Below are 26,634 nucleotides of genomic sequence, written 5' to 3' on the forward strand. Positions count from 1 at the left end.
CAGTGAGCTTCCAACAGTGTTAGCTACATCATCATACACCTAAGTCACTATTCACAACAAGGTTTCTAACAGGGGAATTTCACTTTGTCCAGAGGATTGCACGTTAAACCACATTATTGTCATGCGTACTCCTTCCATACCCTCAAAGAGCTGTGGTCATGCTTCTGTGGAACCATAGTGGAATTCTCTCTCCGTATCTCAACAGCGAATAACCATGCAGTACTCTGGCAAGGCATCATGGGAAGGTTGAGACTGCAGCATCGATTGGTTGTGCCTCACTGGAGGTGAACGACCTTCATGGCACAGGAGGCGGAGATGGTGAGGAAGAACGCCGACTCCTGACCGGGGTTAAAGGTCGTAGGTCGTATGTTGTACGTTCCACCCGGAATGTCTTCGAGCTCCATAATTGTAAAACCATTTCTGTTGTGAGAAGACGCAAATATTCTATTACGGAGTCTGGCTAAGCTATAACCAATCTCTCTTTGAGTGTCATATTTGCACAGATTACCGTCTATTCACATCCACATACAACGATACCGTCAATTTGGTCTATGATGCAGGGCTTCAAACATTCAAATAACAAAGTTTCATAGGGAGATTCTAAAAAGCTGTAAAAATACTGGAAAACAAAATCCAAGTAGGGGAAAAAAATATGTCACTCAGCAGCACTTTTCATTGCTATCTACAGCCCTATCTCCTCCCTGAACAGATTTCCATGTCAGGGTCAGGGTATCATTTCTTTTCAAATTTTATCACATTACCAATTTTGATGAATACATCCAGATCTGCCGAGATCTGCGTGAACTCACCTGTAGTCTCCACTCGTCTTTTTCTGGAAGCGGCCCGTCACCTTTTCCATCGGCTGCTATGCAGATGATCTCAAAACCCAACGTGGTAGTTTCTATAAAAAGCAAACATGCAAAGACACATAAATGCCACCAAACAAAGCGAGGTATATAGTAAATCCCTCCTGTAGAGACTTCTATGAATGTCAAATGTTAAAATTTCAACATGCCATTTTATTTAGAATGTACCTCGTCCACCTGAATACTATTATGTTTATTACTGTGTGAGCTGTTATTTTCACGTAGAGATATTTTTGAGAATGAGGAGGTCACAGGCATTTCCATGAGTGTTGTTTCCCCGAATCGAAATTGAGGCTATCGGTAAGAGCACTATTACCCTGCGCATGGCGACATTTTTGCATGTTGTTAAATTTGCGATCCAACAGTATTTACGAAATTTGTGAAAATTAAACCCCCACAAAAATAAAGGCTTAGACAGCAGACAGTATAAAGCAGCAGATATCAGTTGTACTGGACCCTACAATGAATCGGCAATTACACTTTGATTTTGAATTTAAATTTATGTTCTCCTTCTAATCATTTTGTAGTTGTCATTCTGAAGCTGAAGGCATGAGAAGCAGTTTATTCAAGCTTCACATTCAAATCTCTACCACAAAATTTAGGGTTATGTGACCAACATTGAAAGGCTGAAGGGGAGAGGAATTCAGTTTCATACAGCTCAGTTCATCTCACATCAAATGGTACTAATTGTTTGATGACTTTTGATTCTTGCTTGAACACAACACTCTAGTTTCTGCTAGGGTGAGGCGTGCCGTGCAGCTGAGGGTTTATGACGTAACAAAGGCTTCTATATTGGGAAATCGGGTGATCTTTCAGCATGTATACTATGGGTGGAAATCACTGAAGAGCTTTTCCCCAGTGGTGGAGAGGAGAAAAATCTCTTTGGAATAGCAAGATCATCGGTGGAAAGTAGCTGCCTGGTGGAGGTCTGTGCTCTCAGAGTGCTTTCTAGTTTAAAGTGGGGTGGGTGGGGGGGGGGGGGGGGAGGGGCCAGTTTATATTCGGGGTCTCATCAGCTAACAGTTAAAATCGAGATATGTAACTTGTCACACTGAAGACGAGCTGGTGATACGCTGGGGTCATCAGATATCGGTTACAGGTGATCGACAACGAAAATGATATTAAATAGCGACTTGAAGTCATATTGAGAAGCATTCGTGAAGTCCAGTTTTTTTTTATACAGTCCTACATAATTCAGATCAAATTGTTTCTGTCATGCAAACCAAGTGAAATTTCATGCATGTGTCGGGTGTGCAAATAAGTCGATTAGACAGGCTATGTAACTGAATATCTACAATAGGTCTTCAAAATGTAAAAAAAAAGAAAACAGAAATCAAACATGGCGATAAAGTCTTTCAAGAGTCACCTTCACTTTAACATTTGTATTTTCAAATGTGAACTTTGATCATTATTTACATAACCAAAAGGGCTATGTCTCATCTCATCGTCATGAATAATATGATAAGTTTGACAAACCCTATTAGCCTGCAAACTTTTGCAGTAGTCGAAGCAATGTGGTCTCCAACACAAAACAAAGGGATATTGTGTGTGTATGTGTGTGTGCGTATGGGTGTGTTACATGAGAACGTGATTTCTACAGGAAGAAGGTGTAATTACTCCATTGAAGAAAAAAAAAGTAAAAGATAGAAGTATTTTGTTTCGTGTTCTTGTGGGGTTTGTACCCGCACGTGTGCAACCTCACGTCTCTGGTGCCAGAGACGTCGCTTTTAACCTCTCGGCTATACGTCTCGACGTGGAAATATGAAGAACGTAAGCTTATAGTGAAAGATAAATCAGGAATCGGTTCGTCCACATTCCATTCTCATTTTCAGTTTTAAGCTGCAAAATTATCAACCTGATGAGGAGATTTGAAAAAATAAAATGCATGATTACTGCAGCTTATTGTCTCAGCTACAACATACTTAAGTTTTAGCAGTGCATGATAGACATGGAATTTTACCTTTTATTTGATAGATGGTGTTACTGTTGATGCAAAATCAGATTATTCAAATGACATGGAAAAGCAATAGATTCAATTTGCATTGGTATGGCATTTATCACGGCTTAATATGAATTCAACGCTCACCTAGGAAAACAGTTACACCTTTGAATCTGTGCATTATCTATAGGACATTGCTTGCCGAGTCTATTCAGTGACGTCACAAATATCAGGCGTGTTTGGCAAGTTTCGCTACATTTTGAAAATATTAAGTAGAATGGTATTCTTCTCGCTTTATGTTGCACAAATCTTTTCTTTGAGGTTGGGAATCATAACTGGGAGTGGCTTCAACTCTTTTTGCAAGTTCATGAAATATTATTCATGTATAATATCTTTGAATGTACAGTTTAACCTTTAAACTCAGATCTACTCTGTGAAAATGCCCTTACACCAGGCACATACAATGGGCCTTGTGTAAACAGCACACATCATTCTTTTATCTCTTACTTTGATAATGGGATAATTACACAATTTTATCAGGTGAGAACACAGACACCTTTACTGCCACCTAAACAATTAACCTTTGATCATCTAACCTATGACGTGAGCGCTTTAATAATAGCGAGCATACCATCATCCAATATAAGTTGATACAACAAACTTATCAGTTTGCATTATGACTTAAATATCTCAGGCTAGAAACACGCCCAACAATAATTGCGGAGCATATTCTTGGAATAACAAATTCCCGGCAATCACAGTATATCTCATATTGGAATAAATGCTGACATATTTGGTTTTTGTCTGTTTGATATTAACATATCCATAACCTGAAGCATGAGACTAAGAAGCCATGGTATCACAGTATCTAATCAATATGATCGGTAATGCAAGCCATCTTGCATACTTTCTACACTCCACTGTGCTACATTATTGAAATAGAGATACCACTCAAGAACATTCTTTCTCTGCTCCACCCCCCCCCCCCCATCCCTGACATGAGAAAACAATGTAGTGCACATCTAATTCTATGAAACAACGGCAAAAGTATGTGCTTGAGTAATAATTATAGCAACGTGCATTGATACATGTCATGTCTAGCATGATATACTACAGTATGAGATAAGTATGATATGAGGTAAGCATGATACATGAGATAAGCATGATATATGAGATAAGCATGATATATGAGATAAGCTGAAAAAAAAATTTAGTGTATCAAGAGTAAGTTGATCAATTATTTTTTTATGAATGTGCATAAAGGGTAAGATCATTCAGTCAGACTGGAACCGAAGATACGATGTTGGTTTTATACAAAGGCTAAACATGGGAAAGTTTTCCAGAGTAACACCTAGGCATTCATAAATAATGGGAAGGGGGGGGGGGGGGGGATCCACAGCGCCAGCATGTCTTCAGAAAATTATATACAGTCATCCTCACCTTCAAGTTGACCTCACACAAGTCGAAAAATTGGCTAAGACAAAGAAGAATTCTATAGATATTACAACTGTGGGTCAACATTCATACGAGTAAAGAATTTTTTTTCCCAGTCCCTTTGGATTTGACTTGGGCGAGGTTGACTGTACGTCCTTCTGTCAGAAAATGGGGCAGATAGAGTGGTTGGAGGGGAGCTGGTCAAGACTTACTTGGGTCCTTTAAGGTCCACCAGGAGCGAGTTGCCCCTACTGACATCCTGGAGGGTCACCTGGTAGATGGGGTTGTTGCTGAAGCTTTCCCTGTTGTTTGCACACCCACCTGCTGTCCTGCCCTTCCACTCACCGGTTATCTACATTGCAAGCACAGAAGTCAATATTTAATTTTCGTTTCATTTATCTATTTTTCAATTTTCTACAAAAATTGTGCGCAATCATAGACCCAACACGACTATCTGAAAACAAAATATTTCAAATATTTACATCTGCACATGAACTGTTCTAAACATATCAAATTTTAACCAAATCATAGGGAATCAATTAACATTGAATGAAAAAAAAGGGTAATCATATAGGCTTTTGGGAAATGGCTAGTATACCTTGATTATAATAATTTGCTAGGTTTATTTTCTTCTGCTTTGTCTGTTGAGATGTAGAAACATGTATTGAAGTGGTAAAAGTTATGTTGCCGACTATTGTTCATCATTCAAAAAATCATTGTCAAAAAAAAAATAAATATCCAACTCTGATCTATCAAATTTTTAGAAAAATTTAAATTTGTTTGAAATTTGCTTGTCAATTCTTGATACCTTCACTTTAACTTAACATCTCTTCACAGTGAATTACAATGCATTTTTTTCATATCTTGAAATATTGTTACAATGTTTATATGGGACACTGCAACTTAATAATGGTGTATTTTAGTTGGCAAAAATGCTGCAACTTGCCATAAGTATTCTATGACCACATCTATGCTAAAACAAATTTTGAACATTGTTTGGAGCTTTTGCACTGTGTGTTAAAAATACCTTGAGGAAAAAACTGATGTAAGTTTCTACTTACCGACTTTGTATGCTTGTATGTATCGGCTATTTTTGACAGTCGGAAGTCACATGTTCCATAGGCCTAATACAGATTTACACACACACACACACACAAATAATTTCTCTAAATTAGTTCATCATATTGAAAATTAGTCTCAAAAGTACATAAATGTTCAACAACTCCACTGTGAATTATAAATGAATCCTTGGCATGGCAATGATTATATATAAAAAGTGCAATCAAATATAAATTTCTTTTCCAAATGATAGTAACTGCATCTCTTATAGATTTGCACATTCAAAAGAAATTTGTTATTCTCATCTGTGGTGTTTAAGAACCCAGTTTGTATTTAATACGCAATGAATACTAGTATACCAAACACACAAATTTTGGGATAAAAACCCAAAGTTTGCCAAACAAGCTTGCACACTTTGCTCAGATGACAACTTATTTTCTGAGTAGATTTCAGTGAAAATAGTGACGATATGAGGATGAATGCTACATTTGTACACTTTAAAAAGTGTCATACAAGAAGAGGACATAATCTCAAAATCATAAAGAGAGGGAGAAATGAAAGAACATGAAATATATGCTATTTGATAAAGATGTCTATCATCCTTACCCTGAGGGTGTAGTGTATGGTGTTGTTCTTTTCAAACTGGGAGACAATGACTGTGAAGACGGATGAACTCTTGTCGTTGACGATCATCTTGCACAAGTAATGTGGGCTGTTGATGCGAGTTCCATCCAAATAAGGCCCTGGATCGTCTGGGTTTCACGTAAAACAAAGCAACAAAATAAAACAGTGTTTCACAACAGCTTTTGCTTTGTACATCACGAGAGTTAGTAGAATACCAGTCAGAGACTGGATATTAAAGCATGATAGTGGTTTTATCTGTAATGTTCCCCCCACCGGCGGAACAGTCTCGGGAATGTTCACCCCAAGGGTTCATGGAAACAAATAGCAATAAATGAGGGAAGCCAGCATAAAACAAAATAAGGGCACTCAGTTTGGGTATACCATGCAAGCATAGCCACAGCTGGTTACAGCTATAGATGCACAGTTAGCTAGCTGTGGAAATGTGAATGATAATGGAAAAATGGCTACCACAGAAAATTTAAGCTGTAGGTAACTGTAATGATACTCTGACACTACTTTCACTAGATGATGACTTCCATTGTTGGAAACATACAAAATGTTCTAATCCTTAGGGTTTGACATTTTATTTCTGTGAGGGTTTTTAGTTGTCTTACAGTAGGACATTTCGAACCCTCTAGATGGATCACACTATGTGGCTCCTTCCACACCAGTCTACTGATTTATATTGTCACAGCTTACATTGCACTGGCTGGGCAACACACACTGAATAATGCACAATCATTTTAATTTGCTGATATAGTACCTACTGCTATACTAACTGACATTAATTGCAATTATCTTTATGGAACAGGGCCCTTGAGAATTAATTGCATAATGAAGGATATATGATCACACCTCATCTACCTATGCTGTGGCACATACAACATTTGACCGTTCCATATTCATTAAACCATTCTCATGAAAAATAATTTCAAATTGACACAAAGTTGGTAACACGACTGAGAAGTAGACCTACTAAACAAAGCTTTACGTTGTGGCTATGTGAAGGAAAGATGTGATATTCAGTGAAGATATGGTTATCACAAAACAAGCTCCGAGATCATAATTCTGTCCATGAAACTTGCTTACTTGGATAGTAGACCTTCTTCCCTCCTTTGTACACCAGCAATGTAATGAACTCCTTGTTGTCAGCAAAGTCATCCTACGGGAAATATAAAAACCCAAACATCATTAGACTTGGGAAAATTATGCAGAAATCACCACACAATTCAATGCTGCTATTTTGAAAGGTAAAAAGCTAAAAAGCTAAAAGTGTGATATACAGAGCCAATGTTACTGACATGAGGAAGTTTACAACAATTCTGGAATCTTTTTTTCCCATTTTCCCCCTAAGTATAGTACACTGGTATCTAAAACATACCGGCTAAGGTCTGGGATTTGATCTGAAGAAATATGATTAACCATAAAAACCATAACAACACATAAAAGTTTTCACGAAATACATATGGATATATCCATTCTAATTAAGATGGTTACAGATCACAATATCCAGCACAGTAGAGAACATGTTATTTGTATCAAAGCAGACACGCCTAGTGAATCAGGGAAGCATAGAAGGCACAATATGCATTGATTGCAATCATTTTGGAGAAAAGAATCACATCATTTGTTTGGTACAGTGAAATGCCCAAATAGGTAACTCAACACAGCTTTTGGGGGGAGATGAAAACTTAGACAAAGGTGAAATGAACAAGGTGAGATATCAACATGGCTTGACATGGAAGGAGATGAATTTTGAGACAAAAGAGGAATAGGTGAAGGAGAAAAGATCCAAACTGTACCTTGTCCGTGATGTGTCTCGTCAGGAGGACCCAGACTGCCCCCGTACCCTTCACCTCCAGCCGGTACTGAGGGTTGTTGCCGATGTTGATGTTGTCCTTCTTTGGACCCTCGGCAGCAGACCACATTCTATGGAGAAGGAAGCGGATTTTCAGCGATGGATCCATGGGACCAAAGTTTAGTAACACCACTCAGCACACTCTGATAAATAGCTACTATGTACTCTACTTAAGCAATTCTGCCATACTGGTTAATAGCAGCTCTTCAAATACATTGGCAACATTCTGCCAATGTTGCAGTTGTTGTTATTCCTTAATCTTTTGTTCTTGAGCATAATAACATCATTTCCATCTGCCACATACAAATAAAAGACAGCATGTATTCATATCTCACTACAGGACTACATAACCCATTTACAAAATTCAAAAACATTTCCTGGTCTTAATGTTTTAAAAATGACAAAAATGGTAACAAACATGGAAGAATTACTATCATTACAATCAACTAATATTTTATTAAGCACACGGTACATGTGATCCTACTTCAAGGACTTGGTTATTGTGTAATATCACTAATTCACACAACATAAGACTACCTATTAATACGCACACATTTGTGCAGTGATACATCAAGCACGAGAAAAACATTGCATTAAAACAGTACAGAGATCATGTAGTTTATGCAATTCTGCTTCTTGGCTTGGATGTCTACGGTGAAACAAGTAGAAGCTGAAAACTTGAAGCGAGAATTGATCCAGCTAAAGGTTGTTACAAAAGAGAACAAACTCCTGATAGCAAACATTCATAAATGATTGATCAGGACAAAAATATTGGCATAACTTAGTTGTTGTTTTTGTATGTTTCCACTTACAAAATATATGTGACCCGCTACAACAAAATGGTCCTAAAGTCGCGCACGGTCGAAGCCGTGAAAATCGAGTTTGAAGTCAGAGCATCAAAATTGGTCAAAACTTACGATTTTCTGTATTTGACATATTATTAGAGTATGACATGTCTTCTATCATCTGTCGAAATTTTGAAGCAAAATGATGAAAGGAAAGACCAAAAAATAATGTTTTTCTGGGCCATGTTTTTTGACGTTTCAAGGAAGCAGAAACTGGTTCGAACATTTGGATTGAGCGCCACAGATAGGTTCCGCCCCTAACAACGACCAGAGTAATCTCATTGGTCAGTTTGCTGCTTGCCGCTAACCGAAGCGTGAAGCTCGCACACTGCCCAGTCGACTGGTGCGTGCTGGCGGGGTGCGCTATGCCCAGCCATTTCTCCTGGCATCCTGGTCACTGATTGGTCGGTGAGGAGATCGCCGACGATGTGTTTGAATGAGCATTTCGGGAGTTGCTAGGGCTTACCTTCTATTGTTTGGAGGTGAATACTGACCCGCGTGTCCCTTGACCGTGATTGCGTCGCCAGGAAAACTTTTAGGGCGCTTTTCTCGAAACAGTGATTTCCCAGACGTCTCGACATGCTCTCTTTTAAACATCGATATCTCCGCAGCCGATTATTTTTATAAGATGTGTTATATATCAATTTAAAGCAGAAAGATTAGGGAATTGTGTCATGCAATTTTCAAATAATCGACCTCGCCCGACTTTAGGATCATTTTGTTGTAGCGGGTCACATATGGTATATTTGTGTATATGTTTAAATGTTTAATAAAAACAAAGCAGCTTTAAAACGATACTCGACTCACCCATGCATGACATATGTGTGTGGGAAGAGGCTTGGGTTCCAGTTCATGTAGATGACATCAAAAAAGTGACACATAGACTCCAGGTCAATCCAGAACACACCTAGAGCATGAAGCAAACAGATGTCAGAATTGAAATATTCTTCTACCAGCATATGGTAAGCGAGATTTAAAACTTTCTATGGAAACAAAGTTTAAATCAAGACTACCAACAAATCAGGTTTACTATCTAGACAGATATGAATTATGTGGATCTAAAAAAAAGCTATGACTAAAGAAATTTAATGTTATTCCTTCACAATATTGTCCTGTAATAGTCTTTACACAGTCTTCATAAAATTTTGTAGGATTTATTTACGAAGGACATATAACCAAACAGACAAACAAACAACTTAAAAACGAATGACCACGTCAGTCCCTGATGTTGTATGTGAGACGTTCTAGATGAAATAAAACCATGCTGGCATACTGCATATGACATATGTTTAGCGAGGCTAATTTTTTGCGAATCAGGACTTCCTGACAATTTTACGAGTGGTTAAATTAGCGATTGTGGAGCACACCACTGAACAGAGGAATGTATATTTGCATGTATGCACATCACATTCATGTCGGGATCAGAGTTCATGTTTTCGTGTGTTTTGAAATTCACGAATAGCACCCGATTTGCGAAATTTGCAAAAAATAAAAACATTGCAAAATATTTGGCTTGTACAGTATATAAAAAATAGATAATACTTGTGAGTTAAGGTATACCATTGTCAAATTCTTGGGCGTTCTGTGGGTCAAAGTTGAGGGCCTTCTGGAGTTCTGGCGTCCAGTTCTTGGTGTCCGCCTCTGAGAATCGTCCTTTCCATCTCAGATGACTCCATGGGTTCTTCAGCTGGAAAAGTTTCTTGCCCTATTCCATCAGGAAAACAGAACATAAATTTCTGATTCGGTTGAATTGTGGAGTCAACAGGGGCCTGAGCTTTCGATGCTAGCAGAAACTTCATCAGAGGCAAAATGACATGAATTATGTCATACCTAGACAGAACACAGCAGTTTAGCTACAATGTTATGTAATTCTTACGACCCGCCACCAGCTTAAATTTCCTTCTGCTACTGCACAATATCTCCCTCCATCAAAGTAATGATGTAGTTACCTTGTGATTTGATACCAGAAAGTTCTGCTGAATACTTGATAATTACTTGTATCGCATATCATAGATACATGTACTTTTCCTCTAATTCATAATTACGGGTATAGTATAACATACATGTATTCTTCCTTTAATTCACAGACCAGAAATCTGTACAGCGTACAATAACTTGATAAATTTGGATTTCAAACATGTAAGTTTGTTGTTGGTTGGGCATGAGTGGTACCAAAAGTAGTTGAGTCTTTCTGTTACAAGAAAACTCTGACTGACAAACAAATTTGAACCATTACTATTCTTTTAAATGCATGAATTAGTGTAATGCCACTCCATGCTGAAGTTAGATCTTATAAAGAGAGTAAAATCTGACACATGGAACAGTAGAAAATTCATCAGAAACTTGATCAACTTGTGGAAATACACTGTAGCATTGTTTCAAGAAATTGACACAGAGGGAGGCCTTGATTTGAAATATGCGAATGATGCATGGGGAAAAAGGTGGCTAGGCATGTCATTAAAACTATATTTTTTGATTCATCATCAGAATGCAACAAAAGGTTCAAAAATCGGGGGGGGGGGGGGGGGGTGGGGGACTTGTCCCTTGGCAACTGGATAATTTCTATTGTATTCACAGAAACTTGAAGGAAATTCAAAGAAGTTTTATTTCTCCTTACAAGACCCACTGGCATATTGAGCTTAGATTAGCAAAACCCTACTCTGAGAGTAAATTACAATCTTCACATGAAAATAAATAGGCATTGAGAGGATTTTAAATAGAGGACTGCAACTTTGTTGGCTCTGTTACATTCATCTTACTTTATCAGACTGAGTATAATATCATATTCACTGTTTCATAATCATCCTCTAAACTTGTGGATGAACTCAAAGCTTGCATGTTTACCAACACTCTTGACATATTTCTTGTTGACCATACACCCACTCACTTTTATCTCTCGGATGTCCAGCATGGCGTAGGCGTGCGTTGGCACGAGCCCTGCCCGGTCAGCCTCTGCTTCGGGCATCACGCCTGTTGCCACAGTCGCAAGGACGTCCCCCCGGTGGAAGCGATCCTTCAGCTTGGTGAAGATCTTGTCGGCATCAAATTCTTTGGAGTCTGGCCTGATGGCTACTCTTTCTGGAATCCAGCCGGTCAGTGCATGGAGGTCAATGTTCTGAGAAAAAAAAAAACAACAACAACAAAGTTTTAAAAAGAAACATGACCTAAATCAAGTGCACAATGAAGCCTACGTTGAAGGTATATGTAACCTAGATCCACCTTTACTTGGCCTATCAGTGCATAATATCGTATTTGACGAAGAAACAGTAGTTTTAAATTACGTAACTAGCTTTTACAGCAACATGTTGCATTTAGCAACAATCTTCACACAAGTTATAAACATTGTTATCAGACATTGACTATCAATTACTGTAAAAGTGGAGATTTTCGCGCAACTAATTTTTCACTCTCGGCCAGTTATAGCAGAGTTTCGCATGTTTTTAATTCCACAGAATCAAGACATTAACTACTAGAGCATTATGGCAAGCAAAAATATTCGCATGCTTTTATTTTCGTGCTAGCTTCTGGTTGCACGAAATGTGTGAAAATTTCAACACCGCGAAAATTTCCACTTTTACAGTTAGCTGTCTTGGTCACTTTTTTTTTTTACGACAGGGCTTCTCTTATTCCAGATATCCTCAAAATCAGCTAATAGCAAGCTTTAAATATGCGTCGCGAACGCTAAGACGATGTTAATTTATAGGCAAAAAATGGTGTTCCGCACATGCATGAGACAGCTGTTTCCATTGTCCAACATGGGAGGCTGCGTCGTCTTATAGCGTTTGTGCCACAGATCTAAAGCTCACTACTGACCTGTTCGAGATAAATCAGAAGCACTCAGTGTTCTTGCACATTATCTCTGACCAAGGAAGTTTCAATTTGTAAATCCTTCATCAAGATTACAGAAAGTATTCATTGCTCCTATCGAGTGTGAAGCTAGTGGCAGTATGTAAATGTTGTACTCCTTTGACCAAATGATCATTGCTATATTTGACATGACCAAAGAAAAAGGGATTAAATTTCAACTACACTTTCACTTAGATGTTGCTTCCATGCCACTGTCATGATCCAAATGTCTGAGTAAAGTCTGTCAACCCCCCAAATACTAAACAAACACATAGAATGGTAGATTTCATTTTACAGCACAATAGCCGGGTTCACACGTACAAATTAGCGGGATGACGATCGCGATGCTCATCCCGAGTTTTTTTGCGAGCGTCCACACGTACCAAATTAGCGGGATAGCGATCGCGATCGGTATCCCGCTAATTTGGCGAGCGTCCACACGTACCGAATTATCCCGCTAATTGCCGATAGAGATAACAGCAAAGCCTGCAAACTGGGTCACACAGCGCCCTTCTCTATCACCACCTGTGCGCACTTTCCTTTGTCCATTGTCTTTTACGCGTCAGTTGTGTGGTTCGCGCGCTGTTGTTATTGTTCTCCAAAGAGGTGAAGGACCTCTTCGCAGAGGCCTCGCTGTTGTGATGTGCGCATTGCATGATGGGATATAAAAACTCGAGATTCTAATCCCGACCGTTCACACGTACCAGCGCGGGGCCAATTATCCCGCTAATTGACGAACCAGCGCAAGATTTCTTGGGATTAGCATCGCGATGCTTATCCCGCTAATTTTCGGGTTTTTTCTGTCCACACGTGCAAAAAACTCGGGATGACGATCGCGATGCAAATCTCGAGATTTGTATCCCGCTAATTGGTGTACGTGTGAACCCGGATAGGTTAGACAAACAATAAGATCAATATGGTTTTCACCTCCATCTGTCAATCAAATCGAAAACAAAAGAATTTGATGAATGAGGTATTAATTTTTGCACTTCAGTGACTTGACTCCGCCCAGAAATCAACAATGTTTTTACACATATTTCTGTAAAGAGGATGAACACCTGTGAAAATCATGAACTTGAATGAAGACAGGTGCATTAACTACCAGAAGTTTGTTACATGCTGTCCAACAAACTATAAACAACTTTTAGAGTTCATCAAACTTTGCGAAAGTCTTCTTCTGGATATGGATACATGACACAAACATCTTATAATCACTCTTTCAACCATTGTTTTACTAATACAACAAACTAAATTATTTAGTTTTTGAAATTATGCAAAAAAAATATGCTTTTGTTGCATCTCAAATTAGAGATACTAACAGATTAAAAAAAAAAATACCACAAGCATACTAGCACCAGGGTGCTACATAACTTTATTTTACCACTTGCACGGTCGGGCAAGTAGATTTTCAAATTTGCTGCAAAACACTTGCCGGAACATTAATCTTACTTGCCCGAAAAGAAATTCCAAAGTATAAGGAAATAACACAGAAAATCTGTGTAAGTCAAGGGCTGAATAAAACACAATCATTTAAATAAACAGCACACATTGATTCTCATGCTTAAACACAATAGAGTAACAAACTTGGTCCGATCAAGTGCTGCCGTCGCATTGCACTGGGGCTTCTTCACCCAAGTGTTAAAAAGTTGCTGAAATAACATTTTAAGTGTGTTGCATCACTAAACAGCCATTATCTTTGGGCTTCTGTATGATTGACTTCGTGAGTTTGTTGGGGGATTAAGTGAAAAAAAATGTGGCTTCAAAACTTTTTTCTTGCCCAATTCTGGCATTTGTTCTAATTGTTCAAAAACACTTGCCCGAATTTGATTTTCACTTGCCTCAGGCAATTGGGCAAGTGCTTATGGAGCACCCTGTAGCAGATATGTACATTGTACTATAGCTAATCATGGTTTTTGCTTACTGAATTTGATCCAGGGAAGTCATATCCACCCATGACTTTCATGTAAGCCTTCTCCAGCAGCGACACCCAGAATTCATTGCGATTGGAAGAGAATGAACACAAGAGGTCGCCACGCTTGTCCACAGGGAGATAATCATCTATGATGACCTGGAGAAATAGAGAAAATATAGACTTGAAATAATAAAATGTCTTAAAAAAAAACGATGAGATAGAAATTGTCAAAGATTCACTATTCAATATCAAATCTTAATTAACTAATGCTCTTAAAACAATTACAGCATTACCAGAAATGACACCCAATTAGGGAAATGTGCTTGAAATCCTTGCATTAGTCACTTTGATTTCATTACAGCAAGATTTTTATTTTTTTTTTTTCAGTCTGTCTTAAAGCTCTACATATGCAAACTTAGTGCTAAACTCGACAAATTATTTTTTATTATGGATGACTAAGCTATGACAACACAAAGGCAGCAAAAATGAGTTTGTGATACATAAAAAAAAAAAATCATTGTAAAAACTATTTGACTGATCACCTTTCTCTTGACCCCATTTATCCAAAGGATGACCATGTATTTGCCACAAGGATTGTAAATTGGCTTACGACTTCGGTCCTGAGGGTAGATGATGCTGAAAGAGGAAACAAATCCCCAAAACGAGTCATTTACATGAGAAAAGAATAATATCTAATGATGCACAAGAGTTGTGCTACAAGGCAAATGTAAACCACATATTTAGGTACAGACATGCATTATGGTATACTTCTAACAACAGAATGATAAAACAGAACTGAATATGGCTACACATATCTCAACTGGCTCTTTATCCAAACTTCACAGAGCTTAGACTAAGAGCTCATAAAAATTTGAGTAACATACTCAGTACTCAAGAGATGTGAAGTGTCTAATGTGGTGGAACAAAAATCCATGTTCATTCAATTTTGAATCATGTGTATCCATCATGACAGGAAAAAGTGCACAAACTTTTATAAGAAAATCAAGTTTCTGTATTCATCAATCTTAAAGATGCCTTCTTCATAATTTTCTTCTTATCTTCTTGGTCTTATCAAGGATAACTTTGGACTTCCGTTGCACACTAATAGAAGCCGGTGTTTGACTTAAATGTGGGGCTGGCCACGTCTAGACTCACTTTGTGAGGAGATGTTTCTTGAATCGTCTCTCGTAGTTGGCCGATATTGCTAGGGAGGCCAGGAATGAGCAGTCCTGCACTATTGTCTGAAGAGAAATATGAACAGATAAAACATAGTGAGCATTAGACATCAAGGGAAGAACAATAACTCGAGAAACACATGTATACCAAAGTAGGAGCTACTCTGACTTTAATCAGTTTGACATTAATCCTCTTCAGAAAAAAACTAGAAATGTCGCTACAGCGACTGGTTATACCCCCGCAAAACAACATTTCATAAGCTTTGGTCAAAACAACATTTCATAAGCTTTGGTCAAAAAACTGAGGAAGTAGTTAAATCCGCAAGATCTTTCCTTGATCTTCTGCCATTAATATGCCGTTACCATGGCAACGTACTTTCGGGTACTGTCGAAAAATGCGTCTTGCACATCTACAACCAAAGGCACACATCTGTACCAAGTTTCATGGAAATTGGGCAAAAACTGAGGAAGTAGTTTGCAACACAAAATTTTCCATCATTTTGGCTCATAATATGTGAGCTGTTACCATGGCAACATACTTTTTGTCACTGTCAAGAAATGTGTCATGCTGACCTATATCCTAAGACAAACATTCAATATGAATTCCATGAGAATTGGAAGAACACTGATGAAGCAGTTTTGCCATGAAGCATTTTGCCCTATATTTTACCAATAACATGCCGTTACCATGGCAACGCACTTTTTGCCACTGCGGAAATATGTGTCTTGCACATTAACATATTCAGATGAACATCTGTACCTAATTTCATAAAAATTGATCAAAAACTGTGGGAGGAGTTCGCGACGCAAGATTTGTACCCATTTTTGCCCATAATATGCCGTTACCATGGCAACGTACTTTTGGGTACTGTCAAAAAATACGTCTTGCACATCTACAACCCAAGGCACACATCTGTGCCAAGTTTTATGGGAATCGGTTGAAAACTGAGGAAGTAGTTCGCGACGCAAGATTTGCAACGGACCGACCGCCCGACCGCCCGACCGCCCGACCGACCGCCCGACCGACCGCCCGCCCGACCGACCGCCCGACCGTCCGCTGATTCCTATATACCCCCTTCAAACTTCGTTTGGCGGGGGTATAAAAAGGGAATTAGATTCAATTAACAGCAAAGATCTTAAAAAATAATAATAATAATATAGCGAAAAGCCCACTGTAAAGTCAAATGTGATGATGCACTAATGTGGCTAGTGCTTATCTTTTTTTTAATTAAAAGTTGAAGGTTTAATGGCCACAAAGATTTCTAAAATAAGGAATCATAAGTGTATTTTTTTTTTCAAATTTGAGAAGCTCATACCAAATATCATGCTCACACATCAAAAGCTCAGTTCCTTTTAAGCTCAGAATACCATGACTTGCATACAGTCAGTGGCATGTATGCATTACTCAAGAGACTTCATAAAGCCCTTTAATAGTCCCACCCTGTTGCATTTCATGTTGGGAACAACCTTTAGGATCACCTAATGGCAGATATCTACATACAGGGTGTGCATCATACTAACCTGTCTCACACTGAAGCTGGACACAGCATAGATCAGCTTGGGGTCGCTGCAAATGTCTGATGGTCGCACCCACTTCCCGAGTCTCTCTTGCTGCTTGGCGCACAACACAAGTTTACCATCTTTATCTCTGCAATAAACAGAACATGAAAACCATATCAAAAACTAAAATGTTCTAGAAAGATTCAACTTGAAGTCAATCTCCTGTTACAAACAATCAGCGAGTACCAGTATTTTTTTTTCACTCTCCTCTTTCTGTTACTTGCTTAATAGTAGACAAAACTCATCTACATTCATAAACTCATGTTTTTGGTATTGTAAAGTACTATCAACTCAGCTTTAAATTCTTTGAGAAAAGTAAATTCTTAATGGAAAAAATTGCAATTCAGGCTGTCTAAGCACCAAAATTTTACACAAAACAAAGAGGTTTAACAGCAAATACTATTACAATGTTTTGATTCACTTTTGATTATGTCACTGACGGACAAGACCAGTTGCACTCAAAAATAAATTTTCATCACTTTGCTTTGGCATAATCACACCATTTTGAAATATATCACTATTTTAAGACTTTCATATTAAAGACTGACATAGTGGCATAAGGTTACTGAACTATGAATACTGTACCCATTTATCACTTGGTCTTTGAAGAGCAATATGACATACAAGTTAAATGAATAAAACAAAACATCAATTTTGTCATTATTTGTAAGCTAACAATGTCAATACCACATGCAATAAAGGGAAACTTGCAGTATTACGAAGCTCATTGATGCATGCACTTTAAGAATTACCTTCACATGGAAACTGTTTCAGTGAGTAATCAATTATGCTGTAAAGTCGTTGCTTACAGTCATTGCATTTTGCAAATGTTTTATCAGAAAAATGTTTGTTTGTGTGTGTGTGTGTGTGTGTGTGTGTGTGTGTGTGTGTGTGTGATGGGCTGGAATGGAAATGTATAATGTTACTCCAAGAATTCTGGCAGTTTGCTAATTTCTTCTAAGTGCAGAAGTTAGAACATCATATGGATTGGGAAGGCAACCTTGACAAATATTCTGAGGTACAAACACTCACGTGAAAGGCACTGGATAGGCAAACTTCTCTTTGAGGTCAGCCTGTGAGATGAATGGAAGGTATGAGCGGCCGTTGATTTCTGATGTTTTCCTGTAAAAGAAATGGGGTAGGGCGAGGGCGAAGTAAATTTGTTGAAACTGCTCAGAATATTCTTCGCCAACACACTGACATTTCTTTCCTCAAACCCCAGATTTAACTATTAGATATTCTTTTTCATATAAAATTTCATGGTTCTGATGATGCCTATGCTACTCTATATTTTCCTCATGTTGTTAAGATTGTAATTGGCATTTCTATTTAATAGTCAATTATCTCCATACATCAATTTGGGTTTAGATTAGTCATTATTGTTGAATTTCATGACTACTTTATCCTTTTTCATTTATGTATGCATATATACATGTATACAGTACATACAAGCCTCACCGCCGATGTTCAAATAAATGTAAAGTTCATAGAGCCATCGTTGGCATCAAGACATCATAATCATGCTTTGATTTGGTAATCTATGCTTCTTGTGGAGATTTTCATCACGATTCAGTTAGGCTCCAACACAACGACAGAAAAAACAAAAACAAAAGCAGGTTCCAGAAAGTTTACCTACCTCAGGACCGCAATCTCTTCAGCGGTGTATTTACCACCACCACCACCTCCTCCTCCTCCTGCTCCTCCTCCACCTCCTCCATTAAAGCCCCCAGCCCCGCCATGACCTCCCGCAGACCCTCCTGTGCCGCTGCGACCTCTCCCATCTTCCCTGGGTGCGTTTGACCTTCCCGGGGTCGCAGAAGGCACCCCCGACCGGTCATCCACCTCGGGGAGGTCTCTGGGAATGGCCGGTAGACTGGACAGTACATTGTCCACTCCGGCACTGGACTGACCTGTGGATGGCTTTTCTTGGGGAGGGGCTGGAAGACTGTGAGTTGGCGAGGATTTTTTCTTGATTGCTTCTGCCCTGTAGTGAAGTAACATGGGACATTTACATGAAAGTTTAATTACAAGAGCTTTCATGAACTTTTACATCATCATATGCTTGCTTGCCTATAAGTGGTTAGCATCACCTTTAACTTTATCATCACAAGGGCTTTAAGATGAATTCATAAAGACTTTAATAATGTACATGGCAGAATCATATGTACATGGCAGAACCATAGTTACCTCCACAGAAAAAGTCTTATATGTCTTGCTCAGTGGAAACAATCATGACCCATTGAAAATATGATACACATGAAGATCAGAAAGGACTACAGTTTATCACTTATTCTGGGGAGTATTCCTAGCATGTAAAACATTGTATCATTGTCTCAATGTCTTTATAATTAAAAAAAAATTGAGAAACACACCACTAAGTGCCAGTTTTCCATGTCAAGTAGGGATGTCAAATATATTTTTCAAGTACGATGGTACCATCTCAATCATTAATGTAAGAAAGGAAAATAATGATATGGAAATGCACATGTTATCAATGAATAATCAGATCACAACACACTTACCTGTCCAAGGCCTGCTTCGCTAATTTGTTGAGTTTCACCTTCTGCTCTGGGGTACTTGTTTTACTCTAGAGGGTAAGAATAAAAATTGAGCATTGCTGCTAACAATAGTTGATATGCTTCAGTATCTGAGGAGAGTATTTCTATATCATTCTCTCGATTTCACACACAAACAGAAACATACTATGAATTCATTTATTTCTTTTTAGCTGCCCATCAATCTACCTATCAACTGTTTGTGTACCAATCGAAATCAAATCTTTCAATCAACCAACCAACCAACCAACCAACCAACCAACCATCCAACCAACCAACCAACCAACCAACCAACCAACCAACCAACCAACCAACCAACCAACCAATCAATCAATCAATCAATCAATCAATCAATCAATCAATCAATCAATCAATCAATCAATCAATCAATCAATCAATCAATCAATCAATCAATGTCTGTCAGTGGCAAGGGTACAAAGGTTTAGGTTCTTACAGCTTTGATGCAAAGTTCTGCAGCATTCATGTACAGCTCGGCAGCTTCCTCCAGACTCCCATCGTCCCCAGAGTCCTCCAGTTCAAATGCCTGCCTCACCAGGAAGTTTGCCCGCTCTGCCTCTGCACTGGTCTTTGGTGCCATGCTGCTGGAACCAGTAAGGACACTCCCCCCTGTCTGATTGACTAGATGGTTGGGGGAGGGGGGGGGGGGGGTCAAAGTTCAAATTTATCATTTATATGGCAGCAGTTTGAAAATTAAGAAATTCATGAAATTTCAGCTAGAGGGCACAACCCACATATTCATCTCATCAAGGTAGCAGTACTGTCTCTTAAGTTTTGTGTTGAAATTATGATGATAGAGGGTATGTTTTTGTACATGCTAGCAACTCTCATTAGGAAAAAAAAATGAAATGGAGTGCAAAGAATTATCAAGACACATTTGATAATTTGAATTTTAGGTTATTATTCAGCATCAAGTTTCATGGGCATTCAAAATATGGTTGATCACATGAGTTTGACACAATCTTTGACATAGCTCCTATTGGCTTCTCTAATCAAGTGTCACTTGTGTAAATGATTTTGGTAAAAAGAAAACTTGGAATGTTGAAAATATTTTAGCTTCACTCACCAAGCTCCTTGAGTTCTTTGACTCGAGTGACATACTGGGAATACTTCTCTGTGATGCTGCTGTTTGGTGTGGCCAAGGCTGCATTGTACATTGCTTGAATGGCTTCCTACAAAGAGACATGTCATCATAACAAAACTAAGAACATGACATGCAATATGCTACCAGAGTTAAATTTCATTATTCTATATTCTCTCCAACTATGCCATTGCTTTGTTTGAACATAGTCCTCTCGTTTTTGTTTTTGTTTTTCCTACATAGGTATCACAACATGTTTTGTCCCCATCAACATCTAGAAACCGAGTTTTGATTCCTACTAATCCTAGCTGCTTGTGGTTGGGTCATTAGTGGTTTTACAGTGCAGTGTAACTGCTATACTGTTCGTCTGTTTTATTTTTGTACCCCTTCCTTGTACCTTGTACATTGTACCTTGTGTTCATCACTTCTGAATGGTCCTCTAGGATTGGGAACTTTCCCTTACTGACTCTGAGTAAACCACGACATAAAGTTGATAAACCTTTTAGTTCCATCATTTGCTTTTAGTTACGTTAATGGTTGTGCAATTTTAAGATGTTCAATCCATCAGTCCATGTTTCACCTAACTTTCATAAATCAAGTAGAATCTAGTCATGTACAGAACAATAAGTTTCATTGTAAACTCAACATCCAATAATGGCAATATTGATAACTTTATTCAAAAAGAAAGTCAGGGATTCTATATAGTTTCACATGTTGTTACGAAGGCATACAAGTACACAAGTCAAAGTGGGTTATAATTGCTACATCACTGACAAAAACACAAACATGGTTTTCACGTTTATGACATGATCAGATGATTACTCGAATTCAAGATCGTAAAGATCCATCCAGTATCTATGCATTTGGGTTCTAATAATTCTACTTGGATCTGTGTAATGCAACATGAACGAGATAAAAGCGCTCTTAAGTCTTATCTAGTTCAGACCTCCGCCAAGCAGCTCATTTCCACCACTGATCTTGTTCTTCCGTAGAAATCAGTGATTTCTCATGCATATATATATATGCATGCTGCAAATTGCCCGATTTTGCAATATAGAAACCTTTTGTTACATCATCAATGCCAGCTGCACGGTGCGCATCGCGATCGCCCTGGACCAGAAACTAGAGCACGCACGCACTCTAGTCTAGTGCGCATATGAAAACTCAAAAATATGCAGCTGGAACTCCAAGTTCATTTACCCTACCTACCAAAATATTGAAAATCCCTCATAAAATCCATACAAGGTTAATTCCAGATAACTACCAAAATTCAATAATCTGTTAGGCCTACTTGTCATTCTCAACCTTCCCTACTATTTTACAAGTTTCATCCAAATCCATTAATTAACCACTTTCTGAGTTATTTTACACACGGACAAACAAACAAACAAGCGACGATGAAAACATAACCCCCTCCCTTGGCAGAGGTAATACTAATCATGCTAATAACATTGTATGGTTGGTGCAATGGTGGTGGCTTTGCAGTGTCTATTTATAGAGCTTCTATATCATTATTAATCAAATTCACATGAAACTGACAAATGTACGTAGCCGATTGGGCCTGGGTGCATGCATGATCATTAATGTAGACTAGAACGTCTATAACCAACTAACACATTACAGCTACACTTGATATCCTGTAATATGTAATGAATTCGTTCTTGGTATCTACATAAAAACCAACTCACGACATAGTAAAAATTGCCGTCCGAAATTGGCCATTACGATCACATTCCGTTGCCTTTATTGCGAAATCATATGCGTCACGTAGCCGGCATCATAGTGTCCCCGTCCACCATTACCACCGGCGAAGCTGCCGGAGCCCGGCGGTGGAGCACCGTCGTAATCCTCTATCATCTGGCTGTTACTTGACCAACTTGCATTTGGCGAGGAATCGTTGCCGTGATAACGATTGAATTCGGACCAGAACATCGGGAGTCTTCTTATCAAGGTTCTTCAAGAACAAAGAAATAAGCAAACAAATCTTGTCATCGATTAATATGTAATCTTCGAATGTAGTTCGCCATAAAGTCCCCCATCATCACCACGGAAGTCCCCGTTTTTCATTAGTGTCGCATTTGAACAAGAGAGGGCGCCAATTCTATTCTGCAACGGAGGAGCAGCTCCGCAAACAACTAGCTTAACACCAAAAACACACCAAAAACACATGCATGTCTGCTAGAGGCCAGAGTTTTCTACTTCGAGGTTTAATTCTGCTTGTACTTGAGCTCGCTGACTGATAGGACTCGACTTTGTGGTAGACGTAGGTGGGTAGGAAGGTAAAGCTTTTGAATTTTCTGTATTCACTAGTAAGAAAGACATACTAACATCAACATGCAACACAAGTTGTCAGCAAAACTTGACTAGCTAGTTGACTGCATCATGTGCATGTGAGAGCGCGAGGACTGGGGGCGCAGCTCGCGGGCCCGGGCGGGCGCAGCGCTGGCGCGCCTCTAGTCTACGGCTGGTTGACAGTATGTGTTCCATCTGCAAAGAAGCACATCTTGGGTTAATATTTGCGATGATGTCATGTCCTAAATGCGAATCCTGTGGCTAGCGCTCAGACACTTTTTAATACTCCGATTGTTGGTCATATTGACAATTGCCTAGTTGGGTTATGGTTGGAGTTGTATTGTAAATTGTCAAACAAGGAACAATCGCATTATGGCAGAGAGTGGCATGATTGCCATGAATAGTCTGCACATTTTAGTTTGTAGACTTCAGACTAGAACCCCAGATAATAGTAATAGTAATAGTAATACCATAGTAATAGTAATAGTAATAGTAGTAGTAGTAGTAATAATAATAATATGATAATAATAAGAATAATAATAATGATAATGATAATGATGATAATTATAATGATAATAATAATAATAATAATGATAATAATAATGGATGATAATAATGAATAATGATAATAATAATGATTATAATAATGATAGTAATAATAATGATAATGATAATAACTAGAAAAGCACTCTGAGAGCGCAGACCTCCGCCAAGCATGCAGCCCATTTCCACACGCACTGATTTTGTTCTTCCACAGAGATCAGTGATTTCCACCCATACGTACTGCATTATGTGCTGATAGCCGCCCGATTTCCCAATATAGAAGCCTTTGTTACGTTATAAACCCTCAGCTGCACGGCGCGCCTCGCCTTAGCAGAAACGAGAGCACGCACTTTAGTGCGCGCATGCAAACCTCAAATAGGCGCAGCCTGAACTCCCAGGTTCATTGACCCTAACTGCCAAAATATAAAAAATCCTTCATAAATTCCAAAAAAATTCTCGAATCACCACCAAAAGTTAATCGTTTGTTACTTGGGTCATTCTCAACCTTTCCTGCTAGTTTCATTCCAATCCGTTAACTACTTTTTGAGTTATTTTGCACACGGACAAACGAACGCACGAACGAACGAACTAACTAACTAACTAACAAACAAACCAACGGTAACGAAAACATAACCTCCCCCCTTAGCGGAGGTAATAATAATAATAATGATACATTGGGCCTTCAGGAAGGGCTCCACAAAGGTGAAACTATACATGTGTGACATTTGTATTTATGCATTATTCAAGTAGCTAGTACAATAAGATTTGTGCTGTCATAGGTAATGTTAGAATTATTATCCCAGGGTACACGAAGATGGAGAAAATGGATTAGTAATGCCATACCCTTGTCAGGTAATCTTTGGAAGCACCATCAAGTTTAACTTTGCTCGGTTGAGCATCAGTCACTCCGATGAGCATCAGCCACAAGACTCCTTCATTGTAATTCGTGTGTGACTGCTTTTGTTTTGCTTTGTTATTTATATTTGGAAATTTTGATACATTGTGAGAACTAACACATTTTGGGCAATATAATAAATAAATTGACGATAAACAATGATGTATTTTGTTTGACATCTCTTCACTCTTTCATATTTATGTAGGACCCTTCCGAGGTGCACGAGATAATGGGTCGTCACAAGAAACCAACAAGTCTGGGATTAACTCAGGGGTTGCAGAGGGATGTTGACGGCCTCCTCGCCAGATTCATTAACTCACAGAGTGTCCGCTATGAAGAGTTCTCCAGGATTTGGCGTGAGCTAAATTTTCCTCTCATCTTCTGGTGAGTCACATTGGACGCAGGCCTAAGCTCCTTCCTTTTTTTTTTCTTTCTCTCTTTTTCTATTCACAAGGTCAATATCAATTCAATATTTGGACATTAGTAATAAAGGGTTGAAAAACAAATGAAAAATATCAATTTTGAGTTATTTGTGACTCAACATTTTGTAGATATAAACAGACAGTTTGCTTTTCTTTTAACCAAATGTTGCATTTCATCACATGTTACTGTAAAAGTGGAAATTTTCGCGGTGTTGAAATTTTCGCGCATTTCGCGCAACCAGAAACTAGCGCGAAAATTAAAGCCCGCGAATATTTTTGCTTGCCATATGTTCCTGTGCGTGATGTCTTGATTCCGCGGAATTAAAAACACGCGAAACTATTCTGACCCAGCCAAGCGCGAAAAATTAGTCGCGCGAAAATATCCACTTTTACAGTACTTCATTTTCAGCAATAGATCTCTGACACTGTTAGCAAGGAACTGTACATCAAACTCAAACTTTTGAAAGAATAACTATAACAAGACAGCCTTTTGAGCAGTGCTTTCATCATTTAGATTTTCAGTGGATTTCATGTACATAGTGATTTATTTGGCTTTATACCATTAATTTACACATGCAACAAAGGAATTTGTTCACATATAATGTCGTGACATACAACATGAAACATGTGCAGTGGTTGAAAAGTGGAATGATACCAAATTCCATCAAGAGAAGGAATTGGGGGAAATCCTGGAGAGGCATTTATTTGTCTGGTGCTACCTATACTTTCACCCTCATATTAAAATGCACTTCTGTCAAACCTGATAATTTTTCAAGTGTGAAAGTGATATGAAACACAGAATAAAGCAATGAAAAGGGTTTGAAACTCAGGAAAGACCAACCAATGATTATGTTGCAATCACAGAGCAGGACTTCCAAGGTTTTGCTGGGTGAATTTGAGATTATCTTTGTTGATGCTATACTCAAAGATTTCCTTTCTCTCTCTCTTTTCACAGTGGTCTGAAGAACTCTACGACTGAAAGAACGGTAAACAATTGGCGTATATTAAATGGAATATGTTCCGTATATTCAGCGAGTCATTTTTCCTTTTTTCTTTTTTTTTTGTGCAAATTTTGACTTCCTGACAATTCTATGATCATGTAGTATGGTCATAAACAGAGAAATAATGTACACTTACAGTACATACATGTATGTATACACGTCACATTCATTTCGGGATCAGAGTTGATATTTTCATGTGTTGTCATGCTTGCAAATACCACCTTACTCTCGATATATGTGTGCAGTACGTTTATTCCTCATTCACATGTTTTCATTTCACTGTGAGGATGTTGATAAATTTTTTTTTTCATTTTTGTCAATACACAAAAAATTTGTCTTTTTTTAACTTTCTAAAATATATTTTTACTAGTCTTTTAATACTTTAAATAAAATGTTAGAATTCTATGCAGTAGACATCCCGGTTAACTGTTATGATGTGTACATAACCCAATGCAGGATTATTACATCAGAGACTGTAGGTCGAACATGTGCTTAAAATGTGCATTAATGGTTCTGTCCATTTTTAATATACCTCCATTATTGTTTTTTTGTCGAGAAATATGTGACCCGCTACAACAAAAGGATCCTAAAGTCGCTGACGGGTGAGCCGAGAAAATCGAGTTTGAAGTCAGATCATCAAAATCTGTCAAAACGTTCGGATTTCTGTTTTTACATAATTTTGTAGTGTAGTGTATCTTCTATCATCTGC

General features: G+C 38.3%; 2 protein-coding genes across 2 annotated transcripts in view; one reads left to right on the forward strand and one right to left on the reverse strand.

Moving 5' to 3' along the window:
• On the reverse strand, positions 1-22,704 carry LOC140243731 (calpain-7-like). The gene is given in 23 exon segments (XM_072323396.1): positions 1-420; positions 810-847; positions 849-887; positions 889-901; positions 4,452-4,591; positions 5,301-5,363; positions 5,905-6,050; positions 7,012-7,084; positions 7,725-7,851; positions 9,433-9,532; positions 10,186-10,330; positions 11,513-11,740; positions 14,393-14,539; positions 14,926-15,019; positions 15,539-15,624; positions 17,080-17,206; positions 18,151-18,240; positions 18,755-19,102; positions 19,641-19,705; positions 20,128-20,312; positions 20,758-20,863; positions 22,445-22,545; positions 22,548-22,704. Coding segments are annotated over 23 exon segments (2,763 nt in total). The 3' UTR covers positions 1-275.
• Positions 22,705-24,706: 2,002 nt separating this feature from the next.
• Positions 24,707-26,634, forward strand: part of LOC140243528 (uncharacterized) — a 78,264-nt gene continuing 76,336 nt past the window's right edge. Inside the window, exons 1-2 of the mRNA XM_072323199.1 lie at positions 24,707-24,886; positions 25,880-25,910. Of these exons, the coding sequence (XP_072179300.1) occupies positions 24,732-24,886; positions 25,880-25,910 (186 nt within the window). The 5' untranslated portion in view covers positions 24,707-24,731. The remainder of the gene's footprint in view (positions 24,887-25,879; positions 25,911-26,634) is intronic.

The sequence above is a fragment of the Diadema setosum genome, chromosome 20 (assembly GCF_964275005.1).
Source record: "Diadema setosum chromosome 20, eeDiaSeto1, whole genome shotgun sequence".
NCBI classification, from domain to species: Eukaryota; Metazoa; Echinodermata; class Echinoidea; order Diadematoida; family Diadematidae; genus Diadema; species Diadema setosum.